General features: G+C 33.3%; 2 protein-coding genes across 2 annotated transcripts; both read right to left on the reverse strand.

Moving 5' to 3' along the window:
• Nucleotides 1–9,307: 9,307 nt before the first annotated feature.
• Nucleotides 9,308–9,670, reverse strand: LOC107060586 (non-classical arabinogalactan protein 31-like). Its single transcript, XM_015308625.1, has one exon. It carries the CDS (start codon nt 9,668–9,670, stop codon nt 9,308–9,310), a length of 363 nt encoding a protein of 120 aa, XP_015164111.1.
• A 5,540-nt stretch (nt 9,671–15,210) lies between these two features.
• LOC102587811 (pistil-specific extensin-like protein) lies at nt 15,211–16,769 on the reverse strand. Its single transcript, XM_006346965.2, has 2 exons — nt 16,310–16,769; nt 15,211–15,761 (listed from the first exon to the last, which is right to left on the reverse strand). The coding sequence occupies exons 1-2, from the start codon at nt 16,740–16,742 to the stop codon at nt 15,430–15,432; spliced, it is 765 nt and encodes a 254-aa protein (XP_006347027.1). The 5' UTR covers nt 16,743–16,769; the 3' UTR covers nt 15,211–15,429.
• Nucleotides 16,770–19,163: the final 2,394 nt, after the last annotated feature.

A 19,163-nucleotide genomic window follows, 5' to 3' on the forward strand; every position in this document is an offset into this window, starting at 1 on the left:
AATTATTATAGTCAATGTGTAATTTATCTTTAGAATGGTGTATCCATTTGGAATGCAGTCTGTATATAACTAGTATCCTGCGATTACAATAGTCAATCTATAATTCATATGTAATTGGTATCTTTTTGAAATAAAACAATGGATATTATATATATCAAATACTTAAAGCTGTAACAAACACAAAAATATCGTCCAAAAGTAAAAAAAATAATTTGTAATTCTAAAAAGTCTAAGGTGCAATCAACTATCTCACATTTGATCTTTGTGGTCTTGGTGTGGGATAATTGCTGGTATTCGGAGCATGTTCTTTTGCTATGCGGGGTCCATCAAATTTGCTAGCAACAGTGCCAGTTACTTCACTCTCACTGGTCGCGCCATCATCATTCTTTGTTTTTCCATAATGTCATATGATTGTGGCATACCTTTGACGATGGTACTTTGCATCGATAACAATAGAACGCATATCAAAAATTCTATTACTGATGTATTCAGCAAATAGACACGTGTACAAACCACAATCACTGAAATTTTTTTGAAAGAAAAATCATTTTATACCATTTTCATACCAATGTTAAAAATTTAAATACATTAATGAAGAAATTGAAAAAGAAACCTTCCTATTAGAAAAAATCTCAATTTCATATCAATATTAGTCATAATTCATACAAAACAGAGTAATTTAACAATTCATACCATTTGCATACCAATTTAACAACTCATACCATTGGGCTACTGATATCAAACCAATTTCATACCAATGTCAAAACACAATTCATACCATTTGCATACCAATATTATATCATATTTCATATAATATCCCAAAATCATATATTAAAATCAGATTCATATAAGTATTATTCACATTTCGTACAAGTTTGACCCAAACAAAAGTTTCGAAACAACAATAAGCATAATGTGATATTTTTAGCAAAAAAAATCACTAATTTGAATAATGTGAAAATAAATTAAATATAATACTTACCCTAACAACTTTTTTTGCCTTTTTTGGATATTCGAATTTCTGATTCCTTCTTTTTTGTTGTTCTTCTTGTTGATGGTTTTGAAGATTGAGCAATTTCTACATTTGTTGCTTTTTTTCTTTTTTTCTTTCACTAACAAAATCAGAATTCGAATCAAAAGGGGTTTCTACAATCTTCCCCTTCCTCTTCTTTCCCTTTTTGATCCTTCGACTGAGAGGAACCACACTTTGCATGAATTTCAACATTCTTCGTGTGTAGATCTAATCCCACCATTAAATCATATAAATGTGGGAGTTCTACTGTATTTTCTTTTGAATGAAGAAGACGAACGTTGAAGATGGTGAGAGAGAAAAAATTAGTTCTCTGTAAAAGAGAAACGTGGGGATGGGGGTGGGGGATATACGTGTGGGTAAAAGAGGAAGGTGGGGTTGTTGTGTGAAATCTGGGAAAAATCCCTAAAATGGTGTAAGAGATAATGGCAATTGATTCTCTAATATTCCCTAAAATGGTGGAAGATATAATGACAATTGATTCTCTAATATTAATGTTATTTCTCTTACTTATTAATTATAATGTAATTATAAAAATAATAACTAATTAATTAAATTAAATAAATTAAATTATAAATTAAAACTAATTTGTTAATATTTGTAATTAAACTGTTATAAGAAGTAATATAAAAAAAGTACATCTAAAGGCTGTAATATTAAGCCTTAAATAGATATATGAGGTGATTTTTCCTAATATGGAGTAATTTGTGTTTCGAATCCAACACAGATTTTGGGCCGGTAAAGCCAAAAGTGTTCAATGGATTTGGGAATATCTGTAGGCCCAACCCATTAATTCAAGCCCAAACAAGGCTTTGTTGAATAACAAGGCACAACACACAAAAAGAAAAATTATCGCATAATATCCAACCCGTTATTGTTCAAATCATATTCCCGTAAATAAATTCAGAGCGAACCCAGGATTTGAAGAGTCTGGTTGCACCAATAATATTTAAGCATAAGCAAAGCAAAATTTTCAATGCTTAATGGACGCTTGACTTTGTAATAAAAAGAGTTGTTGACCAGGATCGAACCTGGGTCTGCAAGGACGTATTTCCTCACTTCTATTAGCAGACCAAGGACAGTTTAATGTTCATTAAGGGTGCACTTTTTAATATATTCCTTTTAATTCAGTTTCTCAAGATAGATAGGTATATATATATATATGATTTTTTTCCGAAGTTAACGGGTGCACGTGCATCCCAACCTTTACATGTGGGTCCGCCCCTGCCCGTAATAGGGTTTCAATGTCATCAATTGATTTAGAAAACCGTGTTTAAAATCAAAGTCTAGTTCTAAAACAATGATAAAGTTCAACAAGTAAAGTTCATCGTCAAAACGTGTTATGAAATTACAAAGGCTTAATGCGAGATTGTCCCATACACGTATAAAATCCTAGTTCAAATCGTCTTTAAAGTTAAAAAAAGACATACCTCAATTTATACTAATTAATGATGATAAAGATATGGATTTTAATCAAATCTCATGAATTTCCACTCTTTAAAAAAAAAAACTAGGATTCTAGAGTATATTTAGCCATCCGTATTTGCAAGTGTTATATTTAAATTTTGAGGTACTGTTGAGAATATAGTGTGTACAGTGAAGTCTGTTAGCACAGTAGAGTTGGTTAGTTAGTTGCAACAGTGAAGTTAGTTAGTTAGTTAGTTCCTTTTCATTATTCTAGAATTCAGTAGATGCTTCTAGATTTTAGTAATTAGAAATTGTATATAAGGAACACAATGTAACACTTATAGTTTCAGTTTTTCTTCAATGAAAGTTTTCTCTCTTCTCTTTCAATCCAGTACCTCTGTGCACAAGCTTGACCACTATTAATGGAGGAACAGAGCAATTTAGGAGACTTATGATGCTGATTTTATCATGGTATCAGAGCTCGGTTGATTGGTTGTGTTCTTCCTCCATCTTCGATTTACTTCGTAAGTTTTTTTTTCCGCTGTAATTGTGAATTTCTGTTGCTATTCACTTTCGCGATCTACATCTGATTCATCTTTGCTGTTGAGTTCTCTGGTTTATTGCACAAATTGAATTCTCATTTTGTGATTGAATCACTTCGCGAACAAATCGAACATCATGGTTGATCCCCAAGCTGATCCTGCTTCTAGTTCGTCCACAGTTCGAATGGATTTTACCAGTCCTTTTTACTTACATCCTTCAGAGAGTGCAGGTTCCTCTCTTTTACCTGCAGTTTTTTATGGCACTGGGTATAGATCTTGGAGAAGGGCTATTCTTAGAGCTCTTTCAGTCAAGAGTAAAATAGGGTTTATTAACGGAACAATTGTGCAACCTACTCATACTGATCCCAGTTTCATGCAGTGGGAGAGGTGTGATGACATGGTCACCTCTTGGATTCTGAATTCCCTGTCCGCAGAATTGCGTGATAGTTTGCAGTATGTGAACAATGCCAAGGAACTTTGGGCAGAGTTGGAAGAGAGATACGATCAGACAAATGGTTGTAAGATGTATCAGTTGCAAAAGGAGATCAATGATCTTGTCCAAGGCACTCTGGACATTACTGGATATTACACAAAGATGAAGAAGTTGTGGGAGGAAATGAGTACCATCGATGTTAATTCTCAGTGCACTTGTGTGTGTGTTTGTGGTGGTAAGACAAGAATGCACAAAGCTGAGCAAGACAAGAGACTCATACATTTTTTGATGGGACTAAGTGAGATGTATACAACTGTTAGAGGCAATATTCTCATGATGAACATACTTCCTACCATGGCTCAAACCTTTGCCATCTTGTCCCAAGAGGAAAAACAAAGAGAGGTGAGACCTCACAATCATACAGCCTTAGATTCTACCTCACTTAATGCATATGGCCAGACCAACAGTAGTGCATTCAGAACTAATTACAGTTCATCTAGAGGGGGTGGAACCAGCTCTACAAATACAAACACCAATGCTGTGTTTAGGGGAAATTGCAGTACTAGCAGGTCATCTTTGTTTTGTGATTACTGCAAGAAATCAGGGCACACAAAGGATAGATGCTACAAGCTACATGGGTATCCATCTAATCCAAGGTTTCAAAAAAGAAAAGGAACAGGTTCTGCAGCAAATGTATGTGCATCTGATATGAATGGGCATCAGGCTGAGGAGGGACCTGAAATCAAGAGGCAAATGCCACTAAACTTGTCCAAAGATCAATATGAACAACTGCTTAACTTTTTAGGGACTCTGCAGGTTGGAAATGGAGCCTCTGACTCAGACAACTCAGACATTATGTTGAATGGAGCTGTGAATCTGGCAGGTATACTTGCTTGTTACTCCTCTATTACTGATATTGGTGATCTTTCTTGTAAATGTGTCAAACTAAATGTTGGCTATTTGGATCATAGACTCAGGAGCATCACACCACATGACTTACAGCAAAACCAACCTCACAAACATTAAATCACTTCCATACCCATTCCTAATTTCATTGCCTAATGGTTATAAGGTCAAAGTGATTGAAATTGGTGATGTTTGCTTAAGTCCAGCACTGACTCTGAACAAAGTATTGTTTGTTCCTAGCTTTAAGTTTAATCTGATCTCTGTTAATTGCCTAGCACTACAACTCAATGGTATAGTCAGCTTTAACAAATCTTTTTGTTTACTACAGGGCCCTTCTCTGAAGAGCCCTCTGGAACTTGGTAGAGCCAAGAATGGTCTGTACTTCCTATGTCACAAGTGCCACAACTGTTATGCATCCTCTGCTCAAGATAATCCACATGTTACTTGTCATCTTGTTCCTTCTGTAGCCAATATTGACAGGAAGAAAAATCCTAATGTGTGCACCACATCTTTTGTAAAAAGCCCTTCTATTTATAAAGAAGTTTGCAATGCTGTTAATTCTCATTCTTCTCATTCTTGTCTCACTGATTCTTGTTCCTCATTTGCTAATACTTCCACTCATACTCATGATGATGAACTATTATGGCATGCTAGATTAGGACATGTACCTTTTGTAAAAATGAAAAACATTTCAAATATCCCTATAAATTTTTCAAATAAACAGCGTTTTACTTGCACCATATGTCCTATGGCTAGGCAAACTAGGATTCCCTTTCCAGAGAGTACCACTACTACCACTAAAGTGTTTGAGTTACTACACATTGACTTATGGGGACCATACCACATTCCCACTCATGATGGTTATCATTACTTTCTCACTATGGTAGATGACCACAGTAGATCAAAGCCTTCATATCCCTCATAGAAAATCAATTCCAAACCAAGCTGAAAGCTATCGATCTGATAATGGTCTGGAGTTCACTTCAGCTGAGGCCACTTACTTCTTTAATTCCAAAGGCATCATACACCAAAAAACTTGTCCTTATACACCTCAGCAAAATGAGATAGTGGAAAGGAAACATAAGTACCTTCTTGAAACAGCAAGAGCTCTTTTGTTCCAGTCAAAGTTACCCATGAGGTACTGGGGGGATTGTGTATTGACTGCCACATACCTCATAAATAGATTGCCCTCTCAACTGCTTCACAATAAATCTCCATATGAACTATTATACCACAAACAACCCACATATTCTCATCTTAAAAGCTTTGGTTGTCTTTGTTTTCCCACTACCTTGAAGACTCATAAGGACAAATTTGAACCAAGAACCACACCTCACATCTTTATTGGCTATCATTTCAACACAAAAGGTTACAAGGTTCTGAATTTAGCTACCAAAAAGGTTCATATATCTAGAGATGTCATTTTTCATGAAAAAGTATTTCCATTTGTCATTGCTTCTGTTGGCTCTAGTTTTAATTATATCTTACAGATGCTAATTCATACCACTGATATAACTTGCCTGCATGGGAAAACAAACATTTTTGTTAATGATGATTTGCTGGACAATTTCACATCACATGAGATCACTGATGACCAAGTACCTATTAATACCAATCTGACCTCAACACACTCAACACCACCTGAAATCACTCATGAACCTATGACACAACATCTTTTGTCTGATTCCAATAATACTTTGCCAACACTTAGAAGAACCACTAGGACAATTCATACTCCCAATTACCTCAAAGAATACAAATACACCTTGCCTAGCCTGCACTCCCTTACTTCTTTTATGTCCAAACATGATCATGTTTGTTTCAGCAGTTTTTGTTCTGATAGTCAGCAGTTAGTGAAAACCATTTCACATGAATGTGAACCTAATTCATTTGAGGAGGCAATCTTGCATCCTGCCTGGCAACAGGCTATGACACAGGAATTTGAAGCTTTGTATAACAATGACACTTGGGAAATTGTCACATTACCTGAAGGAAAGAAAACTATTGGTTGCAAGTGGGTGTACAAAATCAAACATAAGGCTGATGGGAGTGTGGAGAGGTTCAAGGCTAGATTGGTAGTCAAAGGCTACACACAACAGGCTGGGATAGATTACACTGAAACCTTTTCACCTGTGGTTAAAATGACCACTGTTAGAACCTTGATTTTTTTGGCTGTTAAGAAAGGTTGGGATCTATACCAATTGGATGTCAACAATGCATTCTTGCATGGTGATTTAAATGAGGAAGTGTACATGGCACCTCCACAAGGTCTTGCTGTAGGTTGTGATAACATGGTGTGCAAATTGAAGAAATCCTTGTATGGATTGAAACAGGCTAGCAGACAATGGTATGACAAGTTGGCACACAGTTTGTGTTCAAAAGGATATCAACACTCAGATAGTGACTATTCACTATTCTATAAAAGGAAAGGATGTTCCTTGGTTTTTGTTTCCATATATGTAGATGACATAATTATGACTGGGACTGATATTGATGAGATCAACTCTTTAAAGGTCTTCCTGAATGATTAGTTCAAGATAAAGGATCTGGGCAAATTACACTACTTTCTGGGACTGGAAATTTTATACAGACATGATGGTGTTCTTGTTTCACAAAGAAAATTTACTTCTGATCTCTCGAAAGATTTTGATGTACTGAACTACAAGGCCACCACATCACCACTTGATTGCACTGAGAAGTTGAAAGCTACAGATGGCAAGCTCTTGTCTGATCCTACTCACTATAGGAAGTTGGTTGGCAAACTAAACTTTCTTACCAACACCAGAATGGACATAGCTTACAGTGTACAACACTTAAGTCAATTCATGCAAACACCTAGGGAGCCACATTTGAGAGCAGCTTATCATGTACTGAGATACTTAAAGCAAGACCCTACAATGGGGATCTTCATTTCAAACAAACCTGATCTCACTATTAGTGCTTATTGTGATTCAGACTGGGCTGCATGCCCTGATTCAAGGAAGTTTGTAAGTGGATACCTAGTGCTTATGGGTGATAGCCCTATCAGTTGGAAGTCTAAGAAGCAAGCCACAGTATCCTTGTCTTCTGCTGAAGCTGAATACAGAGCTGTAAGACAAGTTGTGGGAGAATTAGTGTGGCTTGAAAGGCTGCTTGATGAATTGACTATCAAATGCTCCTTGCCAATACATGTCCATTGTGACTGCCAAGCAACAGTCCATATTGCTAAGAATCCAGTCTTTCATGAGAGGACAAAACACATAGAAATCGACTGTCACTTTGTTAGGACTAAAATCCAACAAGGCTTGATCACACTCCATCACATCCCCACTGATTCACAGTTGGCAGATATCTTTACCAAGGCTTTGACTGGGGTTAAACATACTACTCTATTGAACAAGTTGTCTGTAATTACCTCACCTCCAACTTGAGGGGGGGTGTTGAGAATATAGTGTGTACAGTGAAGTCTGTTAGCACAGTAGAGTTGGTTAGTTAGTTGAAACAGTGAAGTTAGTTAGTTAGTTAGTTGCTTTTCATTATTCTAGAATTGAGTAGATGCTTCTAGATTTTAGTAATTAGAAATTGTATATAAGGAACACAATGTAACACTTATAGTTTCAGTTTTTCTTCAATGAAAGTTCTCTCTTCTCTTTCAATCCAGTACCTCTGTGCACAAGCTTGACCTCCATTAATGGAGGAACAGAGCAATTTAGCAGACTTATGCTGCTGATTTTATCAGGTACTTAGAAACATTGTGATACTAATTTCATTAAGAGTATATATATCCGCACATAGACGATTTCAAACTTTCATATATACTACTTTATATTTTCGATCAGTGAAGTACTTATATCCAAATTAAAAAAAATGTAAATACTTCTTTTCAATTTCAACTTAAAAATACAACTACTGTAACAAATAGTACTATAGTTTATACCAAATTAAATTGATCAAAAAAATGTTTAAGTTATACAAGCTTCCCTTATTTTAGAATAATTTCCAATTAATGTGGGTAAAAGTTAATAAATCCGCTAACCATACAAAAAGTTGGTGGAGTTGAAATTTTCCTTTTATTGAAACTAGTCAAGCAAAATACAAGTTGGTATGACTTGTTTATAAGACTGCGACAAACAGTTTTAGTATGGAGATGTATTAATCAATGAAGAAGTTGATCAACTAATAAAGTTAAATCCAATTAATATTCGTTCCTCGTGTATATTTATATTATATCCCTCAAGCAAGTATGATATACAATTTAATTAATTATATCAGCTTAATGATAAACCATTAAGGATTGGATCCAAAAATCCGAATCCATAAGTGTTTAATGTGTTTGTGCCTATTTGTAGCTCCAAATGAAAATCCGAAACTCAGTAAGTACTGTTGGAGCCTGACCTGCCTCATTTCATAGAAAACTACAATTGGGAAATGTACAGAAATCTTATATATTTAGAGGCTAATTATATTTTATTTACCAAAAGTTTTCTCAATACTCCGATACTTTTCTTAATTATGTGATACATTGCAAATGATACATTACTTAATGAGAGAGATGTATTCAAGGGGGGATAGGTATGGAGATGATTCCGAAAGGAATTTTTGTAATTTTTATAAAAGATAGGAAATTTTAAAAATTATGATATCTTAAGTTATGTATCTATGTATTTTTTTTCATTATTTTATTTTCAATAATTTTGAATATATATTTAGCCATCCGTATTTGCAAGTATTAGATTTAAATATACTTTGAATTTTGAAACATTGTGATATTAATTTCAGGAAGAGTATGTCAAGAGATAATTTATTTGTCCGATTATTCTTATATTTGCTTATATGTTTTCTTATAGTATATTATAATGTTATTTCGTCATAAATCCAAGACAGAAAAGAGACTAGAAGATTTAAAATCTAGAACCATTATATTTATTGTATTAATACTCGATACTTAACTTTATATTAATTTTTCAACATATTAATTAGTACTAAATTTCTGGTATATATAAGCATATCTCAAGGCTGATCATCAACTAGTGATGGTGATGGAGACGGTGCGTCACAGCGACATGGTGGAAGCGCTGGTGGCGAAGGCATTGGTTGGTCCTCAACTGACGGTGGAAGCGCTGGTGGCGGAATCATTGGTGGCTCCTCAACTGGTGGCTCCTCAGTTGGCGGAGTAGGTGGTGGCCTCTTAGGCCGAGGACTAGGGGGATGACGATGACGATGTCCATGTCGATGTCGATGTGGAATCCTAAATCTTAAAGATTCATGAGATGAATATTCATCAGTGAGTTGATCTCCATTAGTGAGCTCTAAGAATGAGCTAACTACTAAAACTGAAACTACAAATAGCCACTTCCCTGATATGATAGCCATAATACTAGTTGTTATAATTCTTTCAAATCTCTATGTTGAGTATGTAAAATAACGTTAAAAGGGACCAAATTTATAGGACCATGCATGCAAAAAGAACATTTATGAAATTTTAGTTGGGACAATGGGGCTCAACTATTAAATGAGTTTTCCCTAACTAAATAGAATTTCATTTGCAAGATTATCAAATATTTTTAGCCTTCATCAGTAAATATTCCATTAAGATATTTATTAGTACTATAACAACTAAAACACTATCTTTAAACCTATGTGTTCACACGTTCTAAATATTTGTTAATCCACGGTGAGGATTGTTTTATCAAGATTTAGGGGTAAAAAATAATACTCCTTCTGTTTAAAAAAGAATGACCTCATTTCATTTTTAGTTTGTTTCAAAAAGAATGATCCTTTCCTTTTTTGACATAACTTTAATTTAGAACCACAAAATTAAAAAGTCTTATTTTCTTAAACTCCGTTTCAAGTCAAACTAGGACATTTTTTTTGAAACGGAAGGAGTATATTTTTTTAAGTAGTAGCATTAGTTGAAGAAAAATTCATTGGTTCACTTTCTTTTACTTTTCTTATTTTTTTTAGGGGGAAATGAATGGGATTAAATCTTTCATCGGTGAAGGACGAAGGGCCTCAACCAATCAAAAAATGCTCACATCCCTATTCACTTTCTGTTCAATCTAATTGCATATCTATTACTGAGATGTGAAATTTTATCAATAATTAGAAAAACTAATATAGTTTATACTTAATTAAACTGATCAAGAAAATATTTAAGTTCTACAAGCTTCCCTTAATTTAGCATAATTTCCAAATTATGTGGGTAAAAGTTAATAAACTCTCTGACCACGTCACCAAAAGTTAGTGGATTTGAAATTTCCTTTTATTGAAACTAGTCATAGTACAAAATATAAGTTGGTATGACTTGTTGGTAAGACTGCAAATAGTTTTAGTAAGGAGATGTGATCTCTGCCATCACCAATGAAACAAGTTGAACCCTATATATACTCTATTCGTCTCAATTTATATTACATCATTTAATTTAATATAAAATTTAAGAAATAAAGATTTTGAAAATTTATGATCTAAAATACTCTTAGACCATTTGTGTAACTATAAATCACATCATTAAGGATAAAGTGCAATTTTGAAGTAAATTTTTTAGTTTATAGAAAGGTGACATTCTTTCTAAAACGGACTAAAAATAAGTGTGTCACGTACCACGTATAAATTGGAACAGAAGAAGGAGTAATATAAGGCACTCATGATTACTCACTATAAAATCTGTCCGAATTAAAAAGAAACCCAACCAAAACTAGAATGGAAAAATTCCAACAAGATTTGATGAAAAAAAGGAATTACGTACCATGAACTAAAGTTGAGCTTTATGAAATTAAACCCATAAAATTTCCCTTGTTTGTGCAAATATTAATTGGGAAACTTACATAAGATATACTATATTAAAATATATTTATCAACTAGAGCAATAATATTAATTTGCGTTTCGAATCAAATACCGATTTTGGGCCTGCTAAAGCCGAAAGAGTTCAATGGATTTGGGGATATCTGTAGGCCCAACCCATTAATTCAAGCCCAAACAAGGCTTTGTTGAATAACAAGGCACAACACAAAACAAGAAAAATTATCGCATAATATCCAACCCTTTATTGTTCAAAACTTCATTTCATATTTACTTAATAGGGTTTCAATGTCATCAATTGATTTAGAAGTCCAGTTCATCGTTAAAACACGTTCATTTTATCATGTGAAATGAAATTACGCAGGCTTGATGCGAGATTGTCCCATACGCGTATAAAATCCTAGTTCAAATTGTCTTTAAAATAAAAAATAGTTAAAAAAAAACAAGAGACATACCTCAATTTCTACTAATTAATGATGATAAAGATATGAATTTTAATCAAATCTCATGAATTTCCACTTTTTTTGAAGAAAAAAAAACTAGGATTCTAGAGTATATTTAGCCATCCGTATTTGCAAGTATTATTTTTTGACTTTGAGGTACTTAGAAACATTGTGATACTAATTTCATTAAGAGTATATATATCCGCTCATAGACGATTTCAAACTTTCATGTATAACACTGTATATTTTCGATCAGTGAAGTAATTATATCCAAATACAAAAATTTATATACTTCTTTTCAATTTCAACTTAAAGATACTGTAACAAATAGTACTATAGTTTATACCTAATTAAACTGATCAAGAAAATGTTTAAGTTGTACAAGCTTCCCTTATTTTAGAATAATTTCCAAATAATATGGGTAAAAGTTAGTGGAGTTGAAATTTTCCTTTTATCGAAAATAGTCATGCAAAATACAAGTTGGTATGACTTGTTGGTAAGACTGCGACAAACAGTTTTAGTATGGGTATGTGATCATCAATGAAGAAGTTGGTCAACTACTAAAGTTAAAGGCTTAAGTCATGACGGTCCCTTAAAATTGTCCGCATATTTTACTTAGACACATCAACACATCCATTTTCCTATTAGACACTTCAATCTTAAAAAATAAATACCTATCAAACATTTTTCTGACACCTAGTTAAAAAATGAATTGCGTGTAATGCACATGCGGTTGATATGGCAAAATAACAAATTAAACGAAGACATGTGGCATTTTAATTTAATTATTTTAAATAAATGAAATTTAAATATAAAGAAATCTAAATCTAAAAAGAAAAAGAGTTTCAACTAAAAAAAAAAAGAAAAATCTACTTAAACCACACCCACCCGAACCGCCGCACCCCCACCCACCCCAAACCTCCCCCTTCTTTTCTTTCCCTAAAAGATATCCCTTGTCCACCATTGTTATTGTTCATCTTGGGGAAAAAATTGGAGATTTTAACATATACTAAGTATGAATTCACCATTTTTGTTTCAATTTATGCCGTATTTTTTATTCCTATTTTAAATTGATGCTATTTTTTCTTTAAAAAATCTGTTCTTCCTTTTTTAATTTTGATTTCGAATTTTGATTCTGCTTTGTTGTGGAGGAAGAAGGGGTGTGAATCATGGATGGTGTATATGGTCTCCATTTTTTCTGGTAAAGGAAATGTGGATGGTAGTTTTCATTTTTTCCGGCGAAAATGACAGCGGAATATAATTCTAAATCTGAAAAATTAATACAATGACAATTGACAAGAGGGTTAAAAAAAAATGAAGAGATGTCATTGTGTACAACAAAGCTAGGGTTTATCTGCTCTAATAAAATTACTATTAACGCGGATAAAAATATGATAAACAACATATTAGTGCTTGAAATGTAAGAAATAAAGTGAATATGGATTTCTTGTTGCCTGCATCGTTGGAATTTTTATCAAATTTAAGTATAAACTTAGAAGAAGTAAATTTGTAAAAAAATGTTGATGGTGGATTGTTATGAAGAAATAGGAGCAGCAGGGGTCGTGCAATTTTGAAGGAGAGGAAATTGGAAAAGATTGTTATTTTTTAAGAAAAAAAGGTTGAAAATGTGTTTGATTAAATGATTCACGCGCCCAATATGGCGTGAATCTCACTTTTTGTGCCACATATGCAGAAAGTGTCTAATTGGTTCAAATTCAGAATAGTCAAGGTGTTCGATAGGTACAAGTCCTAGTTAAAGTGTTTAAGTGAATTATGCGGACAACTTTAGGGGCGGTGTATGACTTAAGCCAAAGTTAAATCCAATTAATATCCGTTCCTCATGTATATTTTTATTAGGCGGAATGACCTTGGAAACCCTTATACTTGGCTCAGATTGTCAACTAGACCCTTCTACTCATGACTTTGCCAATTGAAAAACTCAATGAAACACAATATTTTAAACCCCTTTGACCATTGACCAATTATATGTGGCAACTTATTAGTTGAGGTGGAACAAACGTGTGATCTCACGCGTTAAAATAGCGTAAACAGAAAAATTTGAGACTAAAACCAATTAAAAGAAAAGAAAAAATAAATAAAAAGACAAATCTTCTTTTCCCCATTTTCTTTTCTTTCTTACCCAACACCACTATCGCTCTTCCCCTCACCTAGTCCCCATTTTTCTTTCGTGCTCCCTTTCCCCATTTTTACAATCTTTAATATGTTTGCAAAAAGTATTTCAGAAATCCTAGAAGTAGTTGCTTCAGTCTTTGTGATAAAAATATATAAAGAGAAGCTATTGGGGGATTGGGGAGGGGTAATTTACAGGCGGCTAGGTAATAGAGATCTGCTTATTTTGGAGAGTGAAGAATGATTATTGTATGTCTTTGTAAAATTAAGTGGAACATATATATATATTAGAACATATTAAGATATTTTAGGGTGGTTCATTGGCATTAATGGAGGAAACAGATTCACAATGGTTCAAGTGGTGGATGAAGACCTTGGTAAAAAAAAATGGAGAAAAATTATGAACTATGAAAACTTGGAGAACAATGATAATTTTTAGTTATTTAAGGTAGTGATAACCAGTAAGGAATAAGGATGTAAGATGGCAATGGTGTCTTTGGTGAAAAAAGGGAGGGAGATGGTCAAGGATAAAGTTAGTGTGAGGAAGAAACATAGTGGAAAAAGAAAAAAAATGAAAATTTTAAAATCACACATTAAAAATAACTGTTTTAAATCACAAAATTACAAAGTTTTTAAAAAGAAGAATAAAATAGTTTCAAGTTAAGCGATAATCGCATAAGTTAAAGGGAAAATTATGCGGTTAAGCAAACATATACTAGTTAATTAACTATCATAGCTATAGTTTGCATTAATTACAATTCGGAACTTACTTCTAGCTATAATTACACTCCTCTCTCTCACCTTTCGCCCTTCTTCCTCTCTCTCGCCTCTCTCCTCTTTTTCAGTCATCTCTCCCTCGCTTCTCTCCTCTCCCTGCCCAGTCTCTCTCTTGATTCTCTTATGTCAATCTCTCTCTCACTTTATACAAACACAAATTATACAAACATAACGTATAATTTGTTAGTGTTTGTATAAAGCGAGAGAGACGAGATACACAAATACAAATACAAATTTATCCCTGCCCAGTTCTCTTTTGTCTTCCCCTCTCTCTCTCTATACAAACACAAATTTTACAAATACAAATGTATAATTTGTGTTTGTATAAAGTGAGAGAGACTTGATATACAAATACAAATGTTTGAACTCGATTCAATTGTATACGGAAGCAAATTGTATGCAGATATACAAATACAATCATTGATACATATACATACTAGTTATATATATAAATACAATTACCTAACCGATGTACATATAAAACTCGCATCTCTCCATTCTCTGCCCTCTCACCCTCACCTCTCTCCTTCCTCTCCCAATCTCGCTCGCTTTTTTCTCCCTCTAACATGTAGCTACTAATCGTAATTAGTAAACTATAGCTATGGAACATAATTAAAACTATTTTAGTGGCTATTTGTGAAAGTTGCTCCAAAATTAAAACGGGAGTCTATGACAATCCATGAAGGTGTTAGGTGTGCGGTGGCTGAAACCAGTCACACAAAACCATAAGCCCATAATATTATGTTAGAAAAAGGCACAAACACTTTATAAATCCCTTTCACTTGTTTGGGCTTTAAACATTACATAAACGAAATTGAAAAAACAAGAAAATTAAACTACATTCTTCTTTCCTCATACATGATCATTTATTAATGGAAATAACAAGAACACAATCTTTAATTTGTTTCTTTCTCCAACACTTAAATTAACTCCTTAAACATTCATCATCCCTTCCTATCTTAATTTCTAATTTGCCAAGTTAATTAGTACTTCTTGCAAGGCACTTTCTTTGAAGCTTCAAATCCGAAAGGTCCAACAGTAAAGAAATCATATTTAGGGGTGGGTGGTTTAATAGGGAGATGAGTAGCTGGAGCTGGTGGGGTGTACTTCAATAGTGCACCAGATTTGCCGTCATTGTAATTTGTTGGGACATTACAGTAAGAATTGTTTGATGATACTAAAAACACTTTGCATTTGTGGTAGGCTCCTGAGCTTAAGAGTTTAGGAAGGATCCAGAAGAATCCATTCTTGTCTGTTTCAGCCTGTTCTACTAATGTCTTTTTGGTGTTGTTGCACACTAGCTTCACCTTGGCTCCTGCAACATCATAATGTACGTACAATCGATAAGCATCGAGTTCATTTAAAAGATAACTATATTTAATTTAGCCAATTATATAAGCGTAAGTTATTGCTTAAAATCACATAAGGAGGTAAATAATGTACATCTTTACCAATGTGGAAACTCAACGGCTACTCAAGTCTCAAGATCGATTGGACATCTGAATCTTGGATAATATAAGATGGCATCCAAAATTCAGTAAATCGTGAATTTGGATGTATAGATTCTAATTCCATGATTAAAAAAAAAGTTTTACGTCTAATTCAACCACAAAAGTTCAAGAGTAAGACCATATAAGGTGAAAAACTATGTACATCACTACTACCAATGTGAAAATTGGGACATGTAAATACATGGTCGCTTTGTAAAATTAGATATTTTATGTATACATTTTCTAAAATTAGTATAATATTATCGGTTGATGCTCAGAAGACTAAATGGTGCATTTGATTGAAAGTTGAGTTATTTATGAGATGAGTTTTAATGTAGTAAAAAAAAAGGAAAAAGGATATTGAAGAAATTACCCTGAAGTGGTTTAGCTTGGTTAAGAGTATTAATCCCTCTAAACTTGCAAGGTTTGCAGTAAACAAGTCCTCTTACAGCTACAGGTTTCCTAGAAGGATAATAAGGTGATGGTGTTGGTGGCTTAACTGGTGGCTTAGCTGGTGGTTTTGATGGGCTATAAGTTGGTGGCTTATATGGAGCTTTAGTTGGTGGCTTAGTTGGAGCTTTAGTTGGTGGCTTTGTTGGATAATAAATTGGTGAAGGGGCTGGGGAACTTATGGGGTGGGGGTGGGGATGGTGGTGGTGGTGGTGGTGTGGCTTAGGGGCTTGAGCTGGTGCAAGGTGGTCAACATTTTTGTCTAATGAGTACCACTCATCTTGAGCATGGCTAACAATTGTGAATGAGCTAAGTAATAAAACTGAAAGCTGAAAAAGAACAAGGGCCTTTGCCATTGTTGCTAAATTTTCCTCAACTGAATTTAGCTAGTTGTGTGTGTAAAGGGAAGTAAGAGGCATGAATTTATAGGGGCACAATTATAAGCTTCTAAATTCGATTTTTTTTTTTTATTATTTTTTTTGTATAATTTTTCTAGTTAGAAGTGAGTTTTAAGAATAGTTTATTTTTAAAAATATTAAAGCATCAATTTGTGCTTGATTAAGATTTCAAAAGTATTTCTAAAAAAAATACGCACTGAAAAAATAATTTTTGAAACTATTCAAAAACACTTATTTCTTCCTAAAATCTTGATCAAACTTTAAAAAAATAAGCATTTTAAACTTCCAAAACACAGACCAAAAAGATATACAATATCTAGATGTAGCTGGCTGGAGATAACAAATATTTAATATAATTGTCGAGGTGCGTTCAAACTAACCTAATAGATAATGGGTCAAAGAGTCAGTCTTTATAATTTGTTTTGTTTATATACATAGGATTATAGTATATTACTCCACCAATTCTGACCTAATGTGTCCTTAATGTTAGGGTTTGAATTAATCTTCATTAAAGCAAGAATCTAGCTATAGAAGTCTTAACTAGGGAAGACAAGTGCTTAAATGCTGCACATGCAAGGATTGGAAGGGCATGTAGAAGTTTCCTATGAGTGATATTGTTCATGTACACTGTAAAAGAAAAGGATGGTAAAAGAAGACCTTGTTCATGCAATGTTTTCATCTTTGTCTCCCTCTTAATATAGCAATGAGATATATAGTATATTGTTTGTTAATTCCACATCATGCTTGGTTTGGTTGAAAATTGAATTTTTCATAAAATTATGGTACATAACGAGATTAATTAATTTGTAATGTTTATGAGCTAGATTGATATTTCAATCTTTTTTCTAAGAATATTTTGATTATGACATTGATATTTCAATCACTTTGTGAAATAGCTTGTAAACTATACAAGAGATGAAAATCACACTAGGCACATTTCATGTGACGAGTTCATAGTTGAATAACAAATGAAGGCTAAATTTGATCCTAGTCTCCCAACCACTCAACCATTATTTGTGGTTAAACAAAATCACTTTAGGTAGTGATCCAAAATACTTCATAAAGATTAATTGAGAGACCCAATGAAAAACGAAGATTACTTATTTAAATTGGTCAACTAGTGATTAAAAAAAAAGTTAGTACATGACAACACAGGCTTGGCCGCACAGCTTTTAAATCTTGTGAAGATGAGTCTTATCCAAGCAACCAATAGAAATTTTCTAAAAAGAATTTTTATTCTCACACAAGTACTGTTCAATTTTGAGAAGGAACTCGTTGTATATTTTTTTTCTTTATTCGATGTCTGATATTTATGTTGAATTATATCATGCCTTTAAAATATTTCTTAACCTAAAGATTTCCATTCTTAAAAGTTAAATCCAATGTTTTCTTTATTATGGGCATAAAGCGTGTAGGTTAACAAATTGGAGGAAAGTGGGTCTTACTGATCCATTTAAAATATATTACGGTGAATTCCAATTGTCTTAGAAATAATCACCTTTGCATGTGTTCACATTAAAATTTTGAACAGAAATAATAGCTTAATTATTTCTTTGTACAGGTGCATATGGCATCTTCTAAAGTCAAGTGCTATATTATTACTTTTTTGACACCAGAGTTAAATTATTTTTAACTATAGAAGACGTATCTAATCTAGTTTTTTCTGCTATACCAATTAAATGCGTCGTATCATATTCGAAACTGGGTTAAACAATCATAACATAAGGCATAATTCACGTGTTTGTACACGCAAATTCATGTAGCAATTGGTTGCAAGACAAATCGAAAAAAGACAAAAAAAAAGTTTACCTATTATACTCTCAATTAATTATTTTGAAAAAGGTAGAACTTCTTAAAACTCTTAAGTTTTTAATTCATCTACTTCATAATTAATAGGGGTAAAATGATAAACTTACTATGTCAATCATTGTTATCTTTATAGATGTGTCAATTTAAAAGTGAACAAGTAATTAAAGACATGAATTATTTGTTATAGGGAAAAAAGAAGAGGAAAACCTTGGAAGAGATCATAGACTAGTTATCAATCAATGTAGATTCCAAAATGGGTTTCGTTGTTTGACCTTCGCTTATTAAACAAGCATAATCCATGTTCCTCGCACAAATCTCCATGTATAAATGTTGATGAATTAATTATCTTCTATTTCCACTGTCTCAAATTATTTGTTTATTTTTTTTTTATTTGTTTCTAATTATTTGTCTATTTTGATAAGACAAAAATACTCATTACTCCCCTGAATTTGAAGCTTTTTATACGGTGTACACCTAAACTAAATTCCGTTTTAATTACCCCCGAACTTGTTTATTCCTCCGTCGCGTACACCTTTTCGTCCACCTGGCGTAGAAATTGACAACACACTC

The sequence above is a fragment of the Solanum tuberosum genome, unplaced genomic scaffold, assembly GCF_000226075.1.
Source record: "Solanum tuberosum cultivar DM 1-3 516 R44 unplaced genomic scaffold, SolTub_3.0 scf00083, whole genome shotgun sequence".
Taxonomy (NCBI): Eukaryota; Viridiplantae; Streptophyta; class Magnoliopsida; order Solanales; family Solanaceae; genus Solanum; species Solanum tuberosum.

Excerpts from the sequence above, each read along its gene's own strand:
- LOC107060586 (XM_015308625.1), bottom strand. The coding sequence starts at position 9,670 with ATGGCTATCATATCAGGGAAGTGGCTATTTGTAGTTTCAGTTTTAGTA.
- LOC102587811 (XM_006346965.2), bottom strand. The coding sequence starts at position 16,742 with ATGGCAAAGGCCCTTGTTCTTTTTCAGCTTTCAGTTTTATTACTTAGC. Across the intron at positions 15,762-16,309 it reads CCAAGCTAAACCACTTCAGG|GAGCCAAGGTGAAGCTAGTG; the intron begins GTAATTTCTTCA and ends ATGATGTTGCAG.